The sequence below is a fragment of the Diceros bicornis genome, chromosome 8 (genome assembly GCF_020826845.1).
Source record: "Diceros bicornis minor isolate mBicDic1 chromosome 8, mDicBic1.mat.cur, whole genome shotgun sequence".
Lineage (NCBI taxonomy): Eukaryota > Metazoa > Chordata > Mammalia > Perissodactyla > Rhinocerotidae > Diceros > Diceros bicornis.
Genome location: NC_080747.1, coordinates 59451128 through 59473470, shown reverse-complemented (window position 1 = coordinate 59473470; position 22343 = coordinate 59451128). Strand labels below are relative to the sequence as shown.

Here is a 22343-nt window from a genome sequence, read left to right as displayed (position 1 = left end):
ACTGAGAGGTATATTTGACAAGATTTTGATAAACAATAATTAGATTGGAGGCAGGAGATGGGATGAAGACGAAGAATCTAGAATGATGTGGGACACTGGGTTGATGTTAGCACAATTTGCTGAAATTGATATTCAGGAGAAAAGAATAAGTTTGAGGAGGATGGCTAAAAAAGGAAGCCAAAGATTTCACTGTATAGAGCTAAGATGACTTAAGGCATCTATGAGGCATCTACATGGAGATTTCCTCTAAGCACCTGGGAATATAGGGCTCAGGAAAGAAAAAGAAGAATGGGCTGAAGGTCTAGAACTGAAGAGTGGTAAGTTGAAGCTACATTATGGGGTCAGGTTGAGACTGATAAGGGAGAGTGTGCACATTAGTTAAGGAACTGGCATGTTCTCAGTGGCTTAATAGAATCAAGTTTGCTTCTGTCTCAATAAAGTCCCATTGTGAAGGGAAGATGTATTGCCTCTAGGCAATAGTTCTGGGAACCTGGTTGACAGAGGCTCTGTCATCTGCAACCCGTGGCTTCTAATGCTGCCCTCAGATCGGGGGTGCTTTGGCCAGGAGATTTTTATAGGCCAGGCCTAGAAATGACATAAATCACTTCTGACCAGAACTGGGTCAGGTGGCCCCACAATAGTTGTGAGACAGGTAGCAAATGCAGTTCATGGCCCAGCAACTGCTCTAGACTATGGAAGGGGAGAGTGAATCTTTGCTGGATGGTAGCCAGCTCTGATTGACAAAATAAGAAGGGAAAAGGCCAAGAACAGCTCTATTGGGAATACCAAATTTTAAAGGGTAGTAGAAGGGGGAAAAAAAACTGATGAAAAAAAAGGTGAGAATATAGGCATACCAAGTAGATAAAAAACTTCTACCACCCATTGTTTTCTAGACAGCACCTTTGCAATCATCAGTGGAAAAATAAAATAGTGCAGAAGTTGACAGCTGTAGCTCTATCAGATTTCCTGAGTTCTAATCCTGACTTTGCCACATCCTAGCTGTGTGACCTTAAGCAAGCTATTTTGTCTCTTTGTGCCTCAATTGCCTAGTCTACAAAATGGGGATAAAATAATACTTACTTCCTAAAAAGATTGTGGGAATTAAATGAGTTAATATTTGTTAAGAACAAAGAAAGGAGCCTAGCACAGAGTAAGTACTGAAAAAGGGCTTGTTAAGGAAAAGTGAAATGCTTAGAATTAGTGCTTGGCACATAGAAAGCATTTTTGAGAAGTTAGTTCTATAGCAATTATTATACAATCCTACAGTGTTGGTCCAATAGCACTGTGAAGCCAAAGAAAAAGAGAGAGAACTTTACCACAAAAAGTTGAATTATGTTGACTGACACACTAGACAAACTATTTTAATTTGTATCACTTAATATTAAAAATTAATATCTATTATAAGCATCTTTGCTTTATGAGTTGGTGTGATGCTGTGAAACATGGTAGGATATAATGAGAACTGATAAAACTTGAAAATTTTCTAGGACACACGACTCAAACATATACAATCCATACACCATTCCTGAAAGCACAAGGAGAAATATTCTAATCAAGAGAGAATCAAATCAACATAAAAAATAAACAGGAGCATATATTGTATGAAGGAAATGATAGTTCACACAAAATAATTATTGTTAACAAAGTCCTTAAAAAAAGAATGAGTATAAGGTGCTGGCCCGGTGGCACAAGTGGTTAAGTGCGCGCGCTCTGCTGCGGCAGCCCGGGGTTCGTCCGTTCAGATCCCAGGCGCGCACTGACGCATCGCTTGGCAAGCCATGCTGTGGCGGTGTCCCATATAAAGTGGAGGAAGGTGGGCATGGATGTTAGCCCAGTGCCAGTTTTCCTCAGCAAGAAAAGAGGAAGATTGGCAGATGTTAGCACAGGGCTGATCTTCCTCACACACACACAAAAAGAATGAATATAAATAAACTAAGTCAACCAAAACAATTGAGATAAGTCAATTAAATAAACCTGAGAGAATTAATAAAATTAAAAGAAGAAATCCAGTAGAATTCATAAATAAGTCTAAGAACTTTGTCTTGAGAAGATCAATAAATTAAATAGTCCCTTCACAAAGCTAATTATTTAAAGGAGAAAACACAAATACATTGGGAAAAGGAAGTATAATTACATAATTGATGTTTTTAATTATCAAATAATAATATTATCACGTAGAACTCTATATTCCTAAACGAGAAAATGCTGATGAAGGAGACTTTTTAAAGGAAAATGCATATTTTAAAACCTGACAAAAAATAAGTACAGTTGATTCTCATTATTCACAGTAGTTATAAACACTGATTTCGTGAATACTGAATTATCAGCCCTAAGGGATATACAGGATTAGGTTCCTGCAAGCCTCCGGCCACATTTTCATCAACAGATCAAGACATAGCCTTGTTTTATGTATGTTTCTGTTTAAAGACACTTTACTTAATATATATTGGTTATTTATTCACATTGAACTCAGAGCCACCAGCACTGCTAGTCACGCAGAAACGAAGCTTATCTAACACACGTATGTTCTCCATAAGGCACATCCCAGCCTCTCGTGCTTAGGAACACTAGACAGCACTTCAGCACTACGCTTGGAGCCATTTAAACAGATAAATCCCCAATAAAAAGCAAAAAATGTGAAAAATGAGGCACTAAATAGACCACAAAAAGAACACTTATTTACAGCATCAGAGCGAAAATAAGAAAGCAGAACATCCTCTTGTTCCATCTCAGCTGGGACAATGTGCATCAGACAACTCAAATTTCCCACAGCTCTGAGCTTGCACAAGTCTATGAATGACCACAAAGGGGCTGTGAGTATTGATTTTGGGGTTGCTAATGAATTTTGGCAAGTAGGTGAATTCAGGAGTACAGAATTCATGAATAGTGAGGATGGACTGAAAAATGTTAAAATAAATCCATAACAAAAGAAATAGAAAAGTGATCAGAGCAGTTTCTATCTCCATCCCTGCTCCAGCTTCACAGCCAAGTTCTTTCAAACCTTCACAAAACAGATAAGTCTCAACACTATTTATTTCAGAGAATTCAAAAGAAAAAACTTCTAATTCATTTTTTAAAAGTTAGCATAACTGAATACCAAAACCTGATAAAGTATGTGCCAAAAAAGAAAGTTCTATATCCATCTCACATCTAAACATAAATGCAAATATTTGACAGTTTTAGATAGATAGATACATGGTCCAGAGATATAGTAAAGTGAGATTGACTTGAGCAATGTAAAGATGGTTAAAAATTAAGAAATCTTTTAATATAGTTCACCAATCACCAATGAATGTCACACGATAGAATCAAATGATCACCTTAAGAAGACAAAAGAACATTTACTAATGTTCAGAATCCATCCTAATTAGAGCAAAAGAAAACAAAACCTCTAAAATAGAATGAAAACTCTCAAAACGTAAACAATGTCTTTGTCAAGCCAGTAACTCTAATCAACCTGTTCTTATTATAGTCTGGACCAAGACAGGAACGTCAAAACAATCTACATTTATTTTATAATGTTTATAAATACTGGCCAATGCAATTAAATATCTGAAGGTTGTTCTGACATTTCTGTCGTAGTGTAGACTAAATGGGAGCTGTTCCAGAGTTACTGGTTTAGCATAGGTATTGTTTATGTGTTAAGGGATTTTAGAGATTTTGTTTTGTTTTGTTTTAATTAGGATGCATTTTGTCAGGCCCCAAAGTTCCCTTTACTTTTCCCCAAATTCACCTGATCTTTATGTAAATGGGATTCTGACATCCTGTCTTGAAGAGCCAGCGCTTCTTCTAAGTATGCAGGATAGTACTCCTTCCAGCACCAGCTGAATCTTGTCATACAAACAGCAATTCAAGAGACAACTTTATACTGTCTCTCTCCAGGATGGAGCTGGCGGTGGCAGCTGTCGCCTTTCTGAGTGGTAGAACTGAATGTTGCTCTAAGCCTGGACAATGACTACCAAGGAAAAGCTGTGGCCTGACCCCAACTCTCTGTTCCAGCAAAGTAGAGATTTGAGGACTTAGAATCCTAGGGACCTACTGAGTGTTCTATTCAAGGATTTCCATTTAAATTGCTATTGTTACCCACATCACTTAATCTGTTGTGTGATGAGACTAAAACGGTTGGGGGTGGGGCTTCCTGCCCATAAGAATCATGGATCTCCATGAAATCATGGTATTAGTTTTTCTTGCTGAGTTTTTTTAATCATGATGAAAATTATTCACTTTTCAAAACTGCAGAAAGAATAGGAACATGACTTTAAACTTGCTGCATAGTAAAGCCTTATTAAGTTTTGACAGTACTTTTTTTCCTTCTCTAGAATTTTGAGACTTTACATTTGGATGTAGGACAGGTAAGTTCTATGATGCTGTTCGTGCCCCCACGCCCCTTGCTGCTTGATAACATTCTTTGTCCTTGATTGCTTCCTCTTTCTCCATGGCCTGGGGCTGTAGGTTGCAATTCCAGAACTTGAGATTCAAAGATGAATGAAATATAATTCCAATTTGGAAGTAAATTAGAGGTCAGCTCTACAAATTTAAGAATAAAATAAGGTAAAACAAGATGAGGAAGGAACGAAGGAACGGAAGGAGGGAGGGAGGGAGAGAGGGAGGGAGGGAGGGAGGAAGGAAGAAAAAATTGTTGCATGGGCTGGGAAGAGAGAGGAGGTGAGACACCATTCCACTGGTAATACTGAGAAATGATAATTACTTTTTTAGATTCATTTTATACTACTGTCACCTTTATTTAATTACGTGTATTTTAAAGGTTGAAGTGAGTTTTAAGAAAAGAGGCTCTTACCCTGCCAACCACACATGCTACTGTATTTCCTTCACAACAGGTCTGATGCAGATTTTTAATAACCATGGTGAGTTTGGCAATTTCAGAAAAGTTGGCTTTGGGTTGCTTTTTAGTCAGCAGAACCAATTCCCTAAAAGGAAAATTAAGTACATTTTAAACAGCATTTTGAATTCAATCCTTTCTTTTTTTTTTTTTTTTTTTAATTTTTTGTTTATTGTAGTAACATTGGTTTACAACATTGTATAAATTTCAGGTGTACATCATTATACTTCTATTTCTGCATAGATTACATCATGTTCACCACCCAAATACTAATTACAACCCATCACCACACACATGTGCCGAATTATCCCTTTGGCCCTCCTCCCTCCCCCCTTCCCCTCTGGTAACCACCAATCCAATCTCTGTCTCTATGTGTTTGTTTATTGTTGTTATTATCTACTACTTTTTTTTTTTTTTGGGTGAGAAAGATCATTCTATTTAAAGAAAAATATCTTAGTATTTTGAGATTGCTCTATGAACTCTATTTTTTCTCTTTTCTTTTTTTTTTTTTGAATTTTTTGTTTATTGCAGTAACATTGGTTTATGACATTGTAAAAATTTCAGGTGTACATCATTGTACTTCTATTTCTGCATAGATTACATCATGTTCACCACCAAAATACTAATTATAACCCATCACCACACACATATGCTGAATTATCCCTTTCACCCTCCTCCCTCCCCCCTTCCCCTCTGGTAACCACCAATCCAATCTCTGTCCCTAGGTGTTTGTTTACTGTTGTTATTATCTACTACTTAATGAAGGAGATCATACGATATTTGACGTTCTCCCTCTGGCTTATTTCACTTTGCATAATACCCTCAATGTCCATCCATGTTGTCACAAATCCTTTCTAAAATTAGTTCTAGTTCATTTTCTTCCAAGAGAAAAGAAAATCTTTTTGTCCTCCAGCCTTTACTATGCAGAACAATTAAGTGCTTGCATCTGAATGTACAGAATCTTTTGTGCACTGAGGAAGCAGCGAAGAGATTTGAGCAGATGGAAGAAATTGAGGCAGGAGATAATGGGTGGAGACGAGGATTGTGCAGTTCCATGCACAGCCTTGCGAGCGCTATTGCACAAGCAAGTAACAGAGAAAAGAACCAAGTTTGTACTCAGACACATATTAAATGAGAGAAAAATAATTTTTCCAATAGGTCTAATCAAAAGAAGCGATCCAATAGCAGCACAGTCCCCAAATCTAGATAGGTAACTTACACTGCTTTTGCTAGTTTGTGGTTGAATTTAATCCCAATTTCACATAAATGGTGATGCCTCAAAGATATTTCTCTAGTGTATTTCCTGATCAGTTCTAGCTGTAATTAGAAAAACAACTCATGAAAAAATTTGGTCAGAACAAAAAAGAGTTAATCTCATAATTAGTAAGGAAAAGAGAAAAGTGAAAATTGTGTATTTATTCAAAATTAGAAAGTTTTTTGTCTTATGTAAAAGAGGTCAAATGCAAAAGCATAATTTTTTTTTTTAAATAAAATAGCATCTCACACAGGGATCACTTGTCCGAGAACCTCAAACATTTAAAATATAAATGAGAACAAGAAAGTGAGCAGCGAAAAGTCTAGAGAGCCACTAGAATAAGTTTCAGTAATGTCTTACAGTTGTATTTTGTTTTTATTCAACTTACTAACCTTGTCATCTTGGACATGTCTCCTACTGGTTATCTAAAATATATGCTTCAGCTCTGCAATATTTATTAATGAAGCCCCCACCCCCAAAATATTCATATTCTTTAACCCAAGATTTCTACTTTTGAAACTCTATGGCTAATAAAATTTTCTAAATAAATAAAAACACAACAATGCAAAAAGGAGAACACGCATGTTTTGTTATAATAGCAAAATTTTGGAGACAAAATGTCTCAACAGCACAGTGATGGTTAAGTAAATAATGACACGTTAATTTTGAAAAGATTTTATTATACTTCTAATAAAAAGTAGGTATGTTTAAATCTCTAATCAAAACTATATATTCAGTGTGATCACAACAACGTACAAAATAAACTCTGTCAATGAAAAAATGAATAAAAGGAAATATACCAAAATTGATATCTCTATGTGGTGGGAATATATAAGCAAGATTTTAAAATTTTGAAATAACTCTATATTTTTACTTAAAACATTATATTGGGGGGCCAGCCCGGTGACATAGTGGTTAAGTTTGCGCACTCCACTTCAGTGGCCTGAGTTCACTGGCTCAGATCCCGGGCATGGACCTATGCACCACTCATCAAGCCTTGCTGTGGCAGAGTTCCACATACAAAATAGAGGAAGATGGGCACAGATGTTAGTTCAGGGCTAATCTTCCTCAGCAAAAAAAAGGAAGATTGGCAATGGATGTTAGCTCAGGGTCAATCTTCCTCACACACAAGAAAAGCACATTATATTGGCCATACATTATTTTTACTTTGGATAACTGCACCTGACAGTGCTATTTTTAAGAACAATTTAGAAAATGTATGTATACAAAGGCAATATTCAAAACACAAAACTGGAAAACTAATGATAATTTTACTGAATAATAACTATTATTAAATATAATTAATTATATTTATATAATTAACAACAAATATAATTATTATTTTTATCCTTATTTTGTTGTATTATACCCATTTGAAATCAAATACATAAAAGTTTATCTTCTTTTTCATAAAAGGATCTCTGAAGACTTAACTCAAAAAGTAATGTCTGATCATAGACACGATTTTCACACAGTTGGTGATGTAATTTTCTCTGAAGAAGGAGCAAAAATTGCTAGGAATAGACATCCTGGAAGCAGCAAGACTATAAACAACACAAGGTGAGGTAGAGGAGGCAAGAACTCTTAGCTAACTTAAAAGCATCTGCTTATGTTTCACATCATAGGTGCATGCTATACCTTAAGGAAAAATTTCCACTGAAAAGGGTTAAGATTAAGAAAACTTTATGCTTAAAATAGTAAGTGCAAGTTACCTAAAGAACTCACCTCCATGAAAAAGCTCATTTTTCAGAAATGCCATTTAATGAAACTAAGTCTGCACAATTACTTGCTTTTAGTTTTTAATTTATATGAAACCAAGAGGGGAAAAGATGACTGTCCTGCTTAGGAGTTTGGAATTGTCTTCTGAAGGAGTTGGAGTTCACCAGGGGAAGAATTAAAAGAAAGGTAAGAAATATGTATAAATAACTTTAAGGATAATAGCAACAATTACCGAGTGCTTAGCATATACCAGAAACTCTTCAGATACGTTATTTAATTTCTTACACAAAGTAGCCCATGAGGAGCTCAGAAGGAGAAATAAGTAAAATTCCAATGGAGTTTAGATGAAGATGAGATAAGTTCTCACTGAGAAGATCAAAAAAACAGCAAAGAAAAAGTGGCACCGCATTTAGCTTTGAGGAATTCATCACAATGGTTATCAAACTGCCGCTCATTTCAGCATGACCTTTGGAAAATCCATCTGGTACCCTCCAGTAAAGTAAAGATGATTATTTTATGTTGATATTTAGAAACTTTAATGAACATGCATAACAAATACTTTTCTCATGAAACTAATCACTGATTTACATCTATCCAACAAAGGAGAAAATTCTACATGGGTAACATTAAACAACACATTGTGTTTTCCAAAGATAGCTAGAACAACATCTTCTTACAATGAGACTTGGACAATTCTCTCATCAAAAGGTACAGTATATACACTGTCCCCTTCAAGCTGGTGAGGTTTTATGGTGTTTCATCCAATAAAGTACAGCAGAAGTAACTTCTGAGACTAGGTCATAAAAGGAGTATCCACTAGAATACTCATTCTTGAAGCCTTTGACCATATATAAGCAGTCCAACTGCACTGAGGTTGCCATGCTGTGAGGAAGCCCTAAGCAGCCAAGACAGAGAGACCACATGGAGATGCCCTGAGATTATATGAGAAGAAAGAGATGATGAACAAGCCCCCAGGGCTTCAGCCCCCCGAATCCCAGGTCTAACCATTGTCTGACTGCAACCACATGAAAGATCATGAGCCAGAACTACCCGGAGGGGCTCTCCCTGAATTCCTGACCCACAGAAATCAGGAGAGAGAATAAAACGGTTGCTATGGCTTTGAGTCACTAAATTTTGGGTTTTTATTTTTTTTAATTTTTTTTTAAATTTTTTCTTTTTTTTCTGGGGAAGATCAGCCCTGAGCTAACATCCATGCCAATCCTCCTCTTTTTGCTGAGGAAGACTGGCCCTGAGCTAACATCCGTGCCAAACTTCCTCCAGTTTATGTGGGATGTCGCCACGGCATGGCTTGACAAGCCGTGTGTCGGTGCACGCCCGGGATCCGAACCCGGGCCACCAGCAGCGGAGCATGCACACTTAACCACTATGCCACGGGGCCGGCCCAATTTTGGGGTGTTTTTATGCAGCAATAGTAACTGAAATATTAAATATTTATTATAAACTACTGTCTATACTAGATCATGCTTCTCAAATTTTGATGGCTATACGAATTGCCAGGGTATCTTGTTAAAAGGCAGTCTTATTTAGTAGGTCTAGAGAAGAGCCTCAGATTCTTCATTTCTAACAGTATACGCCAGTATATGGATATGCTGCCGGTCCACAGTCCGCACTCGGCATGGCAAGACCCTAAATATCAGCTGACATAGAAATATTTCACCTTTATCTGGAAGCATTCAGTCTTATTTTCTTCTCGACAACATGACTGAATAGCTGTTTCATAGCAAGCAGACATGGTCAGAACAGTGGGTCCAAACAAGAATGGATGCTTTCTAGAAGTTTCGTAAATGTACCTGTAATTGGACAAATACAAAGTTGCGTAATTTGGAATTCAAGAACATGTGCTGACATTGTTTCTTAAAAACTTAGGATTCATTTAGTTTTGTTGACCTGAAACTTCTAGAATTTCATGGTGATGGAGACGAGGTAGCGCTATACTTAAATGCATCAAATGTTCGCTATGGACAGATCACTGTGAGGTTAGTCAGACATTCTCGTAGTGCCCATGAAGTGATCAACTTTACCTTCTGGGCTCATGGGGGAAGAAAATCAGTAATTAAAACTTTCCACTTTTAGGGGCCAGCCCGGTGGTGTAGTGGTTAAGTTCGCAGGCTCTGCTTCGGCAGCCTGAGGTTCGCAGGTTCGGATCCCGGGCGAGGACCAATGCACCACTTGTCAAGCCGTGCTGTGGCGGCATCCCATAAAAAGAAGAGGAAGATGGGCATGGATGTTAGCCCAGGGCCAGTCTTCCTCGGCAAAAAGAGAAGGATTGGCAATGGATGTTAGCTCAGGGCTAATCTTCCTCACAAAAAAAAAAAAAAAGAACTTTTCACTTTTATTTCAGGAATGGGAGGTAGAAAGTTCAACAGTTTAAACTGAATTGTAAATGTGGGATGGTACAGCTAGTGCAGAGGAATTAAATTTAGAAGCTACTGGTGGGTGGAAAGGAGTCTCTCAAGATCATCCAGAAGTTCTTTCTAGGCTAAGAAAGTTAATGCCATTGTCCTCCAAGATGCATCACTCAATATTTGGTTTGTTACTAAATCCCTAGTCTTTATTTCCTTCTCTAATTCATTCCTCACACTCATTAGAGAGCCTGGGCATCAGGACTACCTTCACTTATAATCATGTCTCCTCGTAGTACCCTGCAAAGCTTGCTCAAAATACCACACACACCTATGTAAAAACACGAGTTTCCATTTTCTCTTCCTGTGTGCACAGGAAGAGTACTTTTCCAGCCTCCCTTGCAGTTAGTTTGGGGACGTGTAACTGAGTTCTCACCAGTTAAATATGAATGAATGTGCTATACACCACTTCCAGCTTTGGCTATTAATTTCTGTGCACAGTTCCCTACTATTTCTTTTCGTGTTTCACATGATCTTAGAAACACATGCTCCAGATGGTATGGCTCCAAGAAGGAAACATCTTGCATTCTTGAGTTACCCCTTGGAGGAGAATTGTTAGGAGCCAAGCTGAGCTGGAGACAGCTGAGATGCCAAGTGTCAGAGTAGCCAATTAAGAGAAAAAGCCAAAATGAAAGTAAGAGTCAAGACTTTAATCACTTACTGGGATAGTATAAGCAAAAGGCTACACTGAAGAAAGTGCTAACTCTCCCCCTTCCATTTTCTCCTACAGACCAGCACCATTCAAGGATCAGGGGGACAAACACCCTTGAGGGAGCCCCACCAAAAGGCTTCTGCTGTTTTATGGACCCTCAGGCAAGGCAGAGGGAGAGCGGAAAGGGCTGGAAGTGAGAAAGCCCTGAGTACTGAGTTAGAGTGCAGAAAAGTCTCCTCAGGTTTCTCCCTCTATTCCTCTCATAAGGAATTCTCAGCAGAGATGCCTGAGGAAGTTCTCTGTCCAAGGCCCCCCATAAAGAGGCCTCCAAATGCAGGCACATGGGCTAGGAATGCAGCTGTGCATAGGAGCATATCCAGCCAGGGGGCCTGAGTCCTTGACGGCAACTCCTTCAGAGAATGCAGTGCACTGACTATGCACCAATTGTACTGTGGGAAGGGCAGCTTTCCCCTATGAGGCTTGTCATTTGTAATTGCTTGTTGTCGGGCCTAGAAAAAATCACCCATAGATTTTTAGCTTAGAGTGAGACTCCTCAAGAGTCACCTAAGAGAACCACTCAATAGATTGTGATATGAGCAAGAAATAAATCTTTATTGAATTAAGTCACTGAAGCTTTAGGATTTACTTATTACCACAGCATAGCCTAGCCTAGCCTGATTACTATGTTGTCCCTAAAGAAGGTTTAGGATGTAATGTCTACAAAGCAGGCCTATGTCACCAGAAAAATGGCCCTGGTTCTCAACATTAAAGAGATAATGGGGAAACTGATAGATAAAGAACAGGGACTTGGTTCATGCTTTGATAACTTCCTCCTACCCCCAGTTCCTTGGATGATACATAAATCTTTATTCCTGCAACTTCCCTAACTCCCATTCCACTTTGTATTAAGGATTAAGGATACAATTAAGGATACAATTGCAGCAGCCATTGTAGTCTAATCAAAGGACAAGTTTGCTCTTATTGCTTTCCCTGTAACGATTGAAAAAGCAATTATTTCTCATGACAAATGGCCAGGGAATCCCCCAGTTCTGCAGAATCTAGAAAACTAAATCATACCAAAGAAAGTGCTAGAATTTCTGGGGTCAGGAACTATATCCATACATGACTTTATCAGAAGAGCATTTCTTGCTGTTCTCTGAAAGCTAGAGCCAGATACAGAATAATGGCGCCATAATGCAAGATGTGAGATTTTGCAGGAGGCACTAACCAAACATCAGCAGAGACGTTATCTAACACCTAATGTGTGTAGCAAGCCTGTGGTAACATTTCCTTTTGGTTAAAGTAAGAAATCTTTTCTCATTTGGTGGGTGATTGAGGTGGTGGACATTTGTGTTGTTTACCAAGTATTTCTGGCTCCCTTCCTTCCAGGCAAATGGTAGGATTGCAGATTCCCATCCCCTCTGAAGTGAGGCATGACAGTGTGACTTGCTTTGGTTACTGATATGTGAGTAGAAACGATGAGTGTTACTGCCAAATAGAAACTTAAGGGGCAATGCATGATTTACCATCATCCCCTGCCCTTACCACAGTAATCAAGGAGGCAAGTATTGACATGGGTTTTTGTCAGCCTGGGTCCCTAAGTGACTATGGTAAGCAGACCTCCTACCAATCTACATTGGACAAATAGTATAAGTGAAAAATAAAACTTTTGTTATATTAAGCTGCTGAAAATTAGAGGCAATTTGCTACCACAGTGAAATTTAGCCTATTTTGAGATTATTACTTTTGCTTTTTAAAAACCTATAAAACTTGGGGGCCAGCCCCATGGCATAGTGGTTAGGTTCACACACTCCACTTCGGCAGCCCAGGTTCACGGGTTCAGATCCCGGATATGGACCTACACCTCTCATCAGCCATGCTGTGGCAGCAACCCACATACAAAGTAGAGGAAAGTTGGCACAGATGTTAGCTCAGGGCTAATATTCCTCAAGCAAAAAAAGAGGAAGATTGGCGACAGATGTTAGTTCAGAGTGAATCTTCCTCAGGAAAAAAAAAAATTAAAAAAAAAAACTATAAAGGGAAAAATCATCCATAAGCCATGAAGAGGGATAAGTAAGTCAAATACTAGAACTGAACCTCATTTATTTGCAACTGGACAAGACTTAGAAAAGTAAGTCTATGCTTTGCAAAAAACCCCCCTCTTCACTCTCACCAAGGGGCCCCAAGCCTCACCCTTGGAAGTTCAGTCAAAAGGTTTGTATCAGCAGAGTTTCTCAAGCCCAACTTGTAGAAATAGAATAGCAGAACTAATAGTATCAACATACACCTGCCTCCCAAGATAAGGCAAAATTCTTGGCCAATATGAAATTTCACTGGAGTCATTCAATACTTCTCCTCTCTATTGGGTACTGTGCTGAATTAAGAGTTCATTTTGTGCTACAGTAACTTAGTTCCCTTAGAGGATATTCAATATGAGCCAATCTAATTTCAAATCTCCAAAGGCAAAGTTTAACTTAGTATAAATAAAAGCTTTCTAATAATTAGAGCCATTTAAAAAATGGAATGTCCCGGGACCGGCCCCATGGCATAGCAGTTAAGTGCGCTCGCTCCGCTGCTGGTGGTCCGGGTTTGAATCCCAGGTGTGCACCAACGCACCGCTTGTCAGGCCATGCTGTGGCAGTGTCCCATATAAAGTGGAAGAAGGTGGGCACAGATGTTAGCCCAGGGCCAGTCTTCCTCCGCAAAAAGAGGAAGATTGGCATGGATGTTAGCTCAGGGCTGATCTTCCTCAGAGAAAATAAAAATGAAATGTCTCTATTGTAAGGTAACATAAGGTCACACTTGGTTGGAAGTTGGGTACTAAAGTCTTACAATGATCAAACTGTTATTGAAAATTCCTTAGATAATCCAAAGGTACAGTGACTATGGTTTTGTGCATCTGTATACTTTGCTGTCTTTTGATAAGTCCGAACTAGCAGACTTTTCCTCCAGCTTTGACATAAATTACTATTTCCTAGGAATTAAATAATGTTATTGGCTTATAATTATAAGGCAAGTAGTTAGAAAATTATTTTTCCTCTGAATATTTATAGTTGTATCCACATAAGTTAAAATTAGCATATAAACTAACTCCTTAATACTGACTTCATTGTAAATGTTCAAGAAGAGATAAAATTCACTGCCTGAGTATTGGTTAGATTTTGTAGTCTCTGAATGTCCAACCCAAACCTGATTCTATAATTCTGACCTAGAGTGGATAGCACTACAGTAAATAGGTAGCCAAGCTCATAGTTCGGTTTGCATTTGGTTGCCACTAACGTCAGACACCTTGGAACCTGCCCAATCCCCTGTCCCTTAGTCCTTTCTTCCTCAGGACCTGGGGCCACTTGATTCCTTCTTTGGAGTCTCAGTACTTTCTGGGGCAGTTCTGCTCCTGCATGGGTGAATTAAAGGAGTTTATGTTATTCAGCATCAAGTCACCCTGTCTGCTCATTCATCCCTGGTGTAGAATTTCATGTCTAAAATCTGAAATCAAATCACCACCATGCTCCTTGCACTGTAGATCCAGCAATCAGATCTTTGCCTTATTCCCCATGTCTGAGTCTCTCTTGATAAGATGGCCCAAACTGCATTCCTTGAGAACTGAAGCCTTATATTTCTCTTGTCATTTCTACCTCTCTAGGCATTGGTTTCCTGCCTCTAAACCCCAGCCACTTGCTCATACCCCACTCTCAAAAGATAGACTTCTATGCTAGGTAGGAAACCAAAATATGAGCTCGCCTATCCATTTCCTATAATGCTATCACCTCCAGGTGGAAATTATAGAATCAGAGTTCTTGAGTAGAAAACTCATCTCTGTCTAATCTACAATTGTTACTTATTCCTAGTTTCCCAATGACAGATTCTATCTCCATGCATATCAGATACCCCTCATGCCTTCCCTTGGTGAATCTCCCAAATTGCAGCCCCTTGCCTGAGTTATTACCTGCTCTCTGTCCCCAATATTCTTTGTTTATTATGCTTGGCCTTCTTGACATCATTCATCAACATCATTTGTTACTGGTCTGACTAATCTAACCGTTAAGGAGCTGAGTCCTTCCCGGGTCCTAGTCATTTATAGTGTTTCATGGCACAGACATTTTCATGCCCTGTTGGGTTCACTAAGATCATAATTGTCATTCTGAGGGAGAAAAATACATATTTTAGCTCAAATTTTCACTATAATTCCATGTAATAAAGCATTGTGTTCTCAGGGGCTCTTTTATAAAAAGATCTGTCTTCAAATTTGGAAAATGCTCTTCTTCAAAGACAACGGCAAGGAGAAATGACTTACCTCTCCTTCATTGACACTTGATGCTCTTTGACCATCTCACAGATCTGCTCAGGATTTGGAATTTGGAATATATCACTGTAATCTGCATCATCTTTTTTGTGTAATAGGAAGCACTTGTGTCTTTCCATGTTATTGATATTGCAACAGTCAGAAAACATATGTTTGTCAGCCATTCCTTGGTCATTACAAATATGCTCTAGAAAGGTAGTCATCTGTAGGAAGAAATAATAACTCAAAGGGGAATCATGTGTGGTCTATATTCCTAGCCACAGGAAAGTCAAGGAATTTTTATAAAGAAAGGGCAACTGAGTGCATAATCTTAAACTTTGTATCTAATAGTCCCTGGACATAGCTCTTTTGAGCAAAAGCCTTTTAGGTTTTTAAGTCTAAATTCCCACATGCTGCACACTGACCAAATAGAATTTATCATTCTCTCCTTTCCCATGTAATTGCTTCATTTCCGTACAGTTGAGAGGTATTAAAATAAACATAAGCCAAAATGTCCAGCGCCTAAAGAAACCAAAGTATTTTTAATGAGAACTATCCACCAAGAAATAGATAGTAGTTTGGTTTCTTTGCTTCCTAATTGTTTTCACTTTCGTTTCCGTGGGAACCTATTTTAAAATTGACCTCTGAGGCAACGTGTATTCAGTGTCAAATATTCAAATGGAAATGTAATAATTCAGTTTCAAATACCTTCAGATGGCAGCAAATGTGTGGGATGCTGTAAACTTCAAATGACATATGTTTCCAGATTTGGGGGATAAGGGCAGCAAAAGGTCATCATTTGAAGTGGAAATAAGAGAGAATCACTGTAAAATAAGTGAGAGTAGCTATTGGCAGAAGTACTTCATTTAAAATGTGTTTCTAATAAGACTGATGATTTTTCTATGTCTACTTAGAGTCTAGTAAAAGATAGGTAGGTTTTAGCTCCAAGAAGACCGAGTAAAAAAAAATCTATAAATAAAGAAGAAAACTATTCATTTGTATTTTAAATTGTTTAGCATGAGAATAATTGATCCAAAAATATGTAATTTGTAAGATGTTAGTGTTTATCAAGAATTTGCTAATCACAATATAGACATACTTTATAAGAGACAATAGTAATTCCCAAGATTCTCTACTAACTGGGAAAAAGAGCCTATAATAATATTCACTTCTTTCTTCTTTTTCATATTCTCTTAGAAACCTTTTTAAGTTAGTACTTTAATTTCCCAGGAAGCTTTATATGAGGAAGTCAGACAGTAGTATTCTAGTGACAGAGGCAGAGCAACCAACTTAAATTAACAAATTGGCATTCTAGGTTATAATTCATTCTCTTGAGTGTTGGGTTCTGAGAGTCTGATCTTCCAGGGATGAACTGATAAACCGTAGGTTTATAAACCTACAAAGATTATATCTTGAGAGTGATTCATGTACATATTGTGACCTTAAAATCCTCTGCCTAATTGTTCAACCATCCCCCCTCATAACAACATCTTTTGGTTGCAATTTAGTTTTTTTAAAAAGAGAAAAAGACAGAACATGATTCACCTACCAGGTGGTGAGAGCATTCTGAAGGTGACTCATGTCGCTTTAGAGTCTTGCACTTCTCTGCAAGATCTACCAACTCTTTAACTATGGTTTGGACTTCTTTATAAGTTGATTTCTGAAGAAACTGAGCAACCATAATGCTAGTGCTGAAACATGACGCTGTGTGAGTGTTCAAGAGAGAATCAAACCCTTTCCTCCATCATTCTTTTTTACATCACTGTCCCACATCCCCAAAAGAATTAATGTGATTTCAAATTTCAGATGAAAGAATATTGGTAATAAAACTCACATGTCTTTTAAATTTTCCTCCAGATAATTCTGGCTTTTAATATACTGCATGGCTGGAAAAAAAAAAAAAAAGATTAATTTGTGCAAGAGGAAATTTTCCAAATCGAAATCCTCCTTTACAATTCCGAAATCTATATTTATTTACTCATTAATTTCCAGATCTATTTTTGTTTACTATCATAAATTAGAACAAATTACCAGAATATATCTTCACTTTTATTTAAACTGTATTATGTAATGACTTATTTCTATTCAACTATATTGCATAGTCAAAATCTATCATTGGCCTACAAATAAGTTGCATGTATTTGTGCTGACATTTCTGAATTAATTAAACTTGGTTATTTCACTCTTCACATTAGAAGTTAGTAACACACCCAAAGAATATTAAGAAAATTAAAGTTTAGCATTAGGAACAAAAGTATAAACATTAACAATTTGACAGGCTTAATTTGGCAAAGACAGCATCTCTATATCTTGGATTTGCTCGTCATCTTCATCTTCTTCATCACCCCCACTCAAAACATACACATGTTCTCCACTGAAAACAATGTCTTCCTTCCTATGTTAATAGCTTCTAAAGAGCTTGGCAGCTATCTATTAAAGAAAGAAACCATTATTGTTCGCTATGTTAACACAGGGAACGGCTACTCAGCTATTCTGAGTTCAACTTCTAGCTCTGATACTTAATATGACCCTGGGAAAATAATAAGGTCTTTTGAGTTTCTATTTCTCTATTATAAAATATAAATAAATTCTACTACATTGGGTGGTTGTTAGGATTAAATGAAAGCACATGTGTGAAGCAGTGAGCACAGGGCCTGGCACATGATAGGTACTGAATAATGTTGCTCATAATACTGTTCCTGGCCCCATAAACAGTGTTCCTCTATCTAAAATCACTTATCTAATTTCAAATACAAGTTTGAAATGGATCATCCTCTCACCTAGAATGGAAGAAATGAGATCTTCCTGTGCGTGTTGCCCCAATATGTTAGCTCTCTTTCCGTATCCATTCCACAACTTAATTTCTAGCAATTTTCAATGACTCTATTGACAGTGATGACCACTGAGAAAGATATGCCTTTCCGTATAAATTTTAGTAGTCATTATACCTTATCTCTTGGTACATGAGATGTATAGATTGTAAATAGAATTCCCTACCTGCATCTAGTAAACTTCTCTGAAGAGTTTGACATTTAATGTAGCTGAAGAAAACAAGAAAAGATATGAATTTAACAGTCTTCATTATTTCAGATGAACCTTTATTGAAGGTATTCCATCATTTGAGAGAATTGAAGAATCCTTTTATATTCTTTTGGAGTAATTGCTATTAATAATTAACCTTTCTCTGGCAAATATTTTTTGCAGGCCATGACATCCTTGATAAAATTGAAGAAATTCATGGCAATGAAAAGATATTGTTGATAGACAGCATTCATTAATGAATACTGGATTTTAAAATGAGTCATGTCAATCCACTTGGTTTTTTTTCAAGATTACATCATGTAGGCTTTGTAATGATCAATAAACACTTTTGGTAAATATCTCATTTCCTGGAAACGCCTGTTGACATGTACAAAGTTCTAAAGTGGCAGGGGAGAGAGTAAACATGTACTACCCCAGATTCAAATAAATGATTAGGGCCTCAGTTCCAGTGCTGGGGACATTTTCAAGCCGCTGGAGAGAGTGGGAAGCACAAGCCTTGGGATCAAACCCAAGGGAATGGGATTGAATTTATTGAGTGCTTACTGTGGGTCTGGAACTTTATATGACTATATTTAGGTAGAAAAATTCTTATTTCTTGAATAAGAAATTAAGACTTAGGGTCATATAATTTGCTCATGGACTCACAGGTAGAAATTCAAGTCTGTCTGACTTCTGAGCCCACATCACCCAAGAACTAGTATTAAAAGCTAAGGTCCCAACCTTCTTCAGCTGTTGTCTACTTTGCCTATCATCCAGTTCCTGGGTCTAAGGCAGGAAACAAGCAATTACTGATTAAATAAAAAGTCTAAGATACATGTAAAGTCCAAAATTTGGGGAAATGGGAGATCACTGGTTTCTACTTTAACCATTCTTGTCCTCAGTTTCCTCATTTATAAATGGAGGGTTTAGACTAGATAATCCCTAAAGCTGACAGTCCATTACTTAATTCTGCTACATGCAAAGTCTCATTTCTGGTTTCCTATGCAAAGAAATATCACAAGTAAGAGAGAGATGTTTGCCTGAAAAAGAACAAACACGTCTGTTATTATTTAGATTTGGGACGCATTGGCTTATGGTGAAGAATATAAATGGCCCTGTGTGACAGAAAGCCAGGATCAACAAAGGGAAGATTATCTTTGGCAGGTTTTCATCATCCTTTTCAGGGTCCTTCAAACAGTCCAAAAGCTCAGCATCTCTTCTGTCATGCATCCTCAGAGCTGTCCCCTTAAGATCTCACTCTAAGCATCCTAGAACTATCAGAAATGGACTTATCGCTCTAGGGATAGCAAATGGTTTGGATGAATGCTGCCAGACTATCCCCCATTCCCAACATTACTAATTATCACTGCACTCTTTGTCTCTGAACCTAGGCTCAGCCTTGGAATCATTCGCAGCACAACGCCACAGGACAGCCACTATCAATTGATTGGAGTTGGCCCTTAAGGAAAAAAAACTATTATATGTGTGCTAAGCTAAGTTCTCTTTAAAAAAACAGCCAAAATTAACTTTCCGTGGGAACCCTCCTCTCAGGGTAAGAGATTCTTGAAAACATAAAAAGATATTGTCTCCTATTAGGGATCAATGGGGAAATTTCAGACCATAGGAAGGACAAGTAGTGAGGATTATTTAAGCAAAGGCAAGGGAATGGGTTTTGTGATAGGATTCAAAAGACAACACAGAATTTGTTCTCTAAGATAATAAGCTCTTCCAGCTGGCCTTTAAGATAAAAAATGGGAGGTATACAAGTACAAGACACAACGATGATTTTTAATAAATATTATTTTCACAGAAAACCTAATTCTTGTCCAAGTCATAGAAATAGAGTTCAAAGAAACCTTAGAAAGACCAGGACTGCATCCCTGGATCCCACCAAAAACCTGGGTGGTGACAGTGCATGCACATGCAATTTTGGCACTCATTATTTGCACCCTGAGGCTTATCACATTTACAAATATCTCTAATACTAGAAAATTCTTCCTGCATGGAGTCCAAGGAGTTCTATTCTATTCATTGGTATGAGTTCTGTTTGAGCAATACAGAGTAAGTGTACTTGCCCTTGTTGCAAATCCTCTCTTCTCTGGGCAAAATGTCTTTGAGTAAACCATTCCTCACCCTCTTTTCCTCACATTGCACTGGTTACCTGCTTTTGTTAGTGCGTTCTCTGGCACGTCAGTGGAGAGAAATTTGCATGGCAGTTCCTCTGTGATAATAGAGTCTTGCTGATGGCAGCAGGTTCCTGGGTCTCTGGTTTCGTATCTGCTGCTCTTGGCACAATATTGGACACATAATAGAATCCACTATTAGGCACAAAATTGAATTAGCTCTCTGTGCTCTGTTTCACTTCTGTTTGCTAAATCTGTTATCTATTACTTAAGTAAAACTTTCTTCTTTGTTATCCTCATTAGTAAATGAGAATATTTGGAGAAATGGTAAAAGGACAAAATAGCTTCATGAATTAAATACCTATTACCTGCTGGCCATTGTAGTGGGTACTCTATATAGTAATTTAATACATTTCTCTAAAGCCTTTTTGATGTGGAGATTATTATCCCATCCTACACAAAGAAATGGAGGTTGTAGATTGTAGCGAAACTGAGGCCATACAACAAGTTAGCGGCTGTAGGAATTGGAAGTCCCCCACCCTCTTCTCACCCTGCATCTTCAGCTTAGATTGAGTACCTATGCAACACACACCCACAGCAGGGGCCTTTTACCATCCCTGCGCCTGTGACGTCGTATGTGATTGCTTGCTTACTGTCCTTCTGCCCTGCCCAGCGAGACACAAGAGGCATGTCGAATCTGGCTCACAATTGTAACCACAATGTCTGACACACAGTAGGAGTCTAATAAATATTTGTGGAATAAATGAATGAGAATCTCAAAGACTATGTTCTAAATGCTATACCAAAAAGACTCTGGGAAAATTCTCACTTATTACCTACTAAATAGTCATCATCTTCAATTTCAGCCCTTGAAACACTAAAAAGCTTAAATGTTTAGAGAACAGTCAGGATAATCAGGCCATGAGCCCATGACTAACCTTCATTTCCTGGCTTCCCAGTACCTACCACTCTCCTCTCCTTAGACGTCATAGCCAGGCACTTACAGCTCCAACATAACAGCAGTTTTGGTGCAGAATGGAGGGAGAAAAGTGCCACTGTCACTGACGCCTTGGGCACTGCTCCCTTTCTCTGAATAAGGCATACAACATGGCCATACCTAGGAGGCAGGGTGTACAGTAGCTAAAGATATTGTTCTGGAATTAGAGGACTCACATTCAAACTTTGGTTCTGTCAGTTACTAGTCATGTGACAGTGAACAGATTAGCTTACCTCCCCAAGCCTCAGGTTCCCCGTTTGTAAAATGGGGTTAAAAATGACGCCTACTTCAAAGAGTAGTTAGGATTAAATGATTCATGAAAAGTACCTAGGACAATATTTGGTACATTGAAAACATTCAATAAATGCTAGCTAGCAGTAGTAGAGACAGCAGCAGCAATGCTGCGTGCCCTCAAATCCCCATTTCCTTCCCGGGAGCAAGAAAAAACAGAATCTATGAGGACTCTGCCCACACAGTTGCTATTTCAGAGTCCTGCCTTCCATGGAGTAGGGTAAGTTTAGCCAGTGAGCGAAAGATGCTGAACGAATGACTCTTAATTGTTTAATTTTGTTATCAAGTTGACACGACATTGGTCTTTGAGAAATAACTTTACAGTTTTGCATTTATTGCTTGCTGCAATAACGTGATTTCAAGTAAAGGCTACAGAAGAATCGTTTCACTGTGTTCTCCTCAGAAAATGAAATTGGCCATAGGACAGATAGGAAGCAGGTAAGTTGGTCTTCCTCTTTTCTCTGCAACCTGGGAAGAAAAAATAGTATCTTATTAGCAATAGTAGCAAAAGAATATGAAATGTTATAACTTGGGTGGTGGAAAGTCATGTATATAAAAAACTGTTAGTGGTAACTGTGTTTTACCACTTGTAGATTCACACATGCTCTCTGTGGGGGTCCAGGTCTCTTCAGACATTGTACATCATTGCTATAGCTACCCAGTATTTTGTTCCTAATTTTGTTTTTGGATGAGTCTTACATAAACTGCAGGGGAGAGGGCATCCTTTATATGTCTTTTTG

At 38.0% G+C, this 22343-nt stretch overlaps 1 protein-coding gene across 1 annotated transcript in view; it reads right to left on the bottom strand.

Moving 5' to 3' along the window:
• The window catches only part of LOC131409263 (alpha-fetoprotein-like), a 41402-nt gene extending 23149 nt beyond the window's left edge, over positions 1-18253 (bottom strand). The window contains exons 1-7 of the mRNA XM_058546347.1: positions 18169-18253; positions 17006-17057; positions 16721-16862; positions 15184-15395; positions 9493-9625; positions 6060-6157; positions 4799-4928 (exon numbers count right to left, since the gene is read on the bottom strand). Of these exons, the coding sequence (XP_058402330.1) occupies positions 4799-4928; positions 6060-6157; positions 9493-9625; positions 15184-15395; positions 16721-16862; positions 17006-17057; positions 18169-18253 (852 nt within the window). The remainder of the gene's footprint in view (positions 1-4798; positions 4929-6059; positions 6158-9492; positions 9626-15183; positions 15396-16720; positions 16863-17005; positions 17058-18168) is intronic.
• Between the last annotated feature and the right edge of the window lie 4090 nt (positions 18254-22343).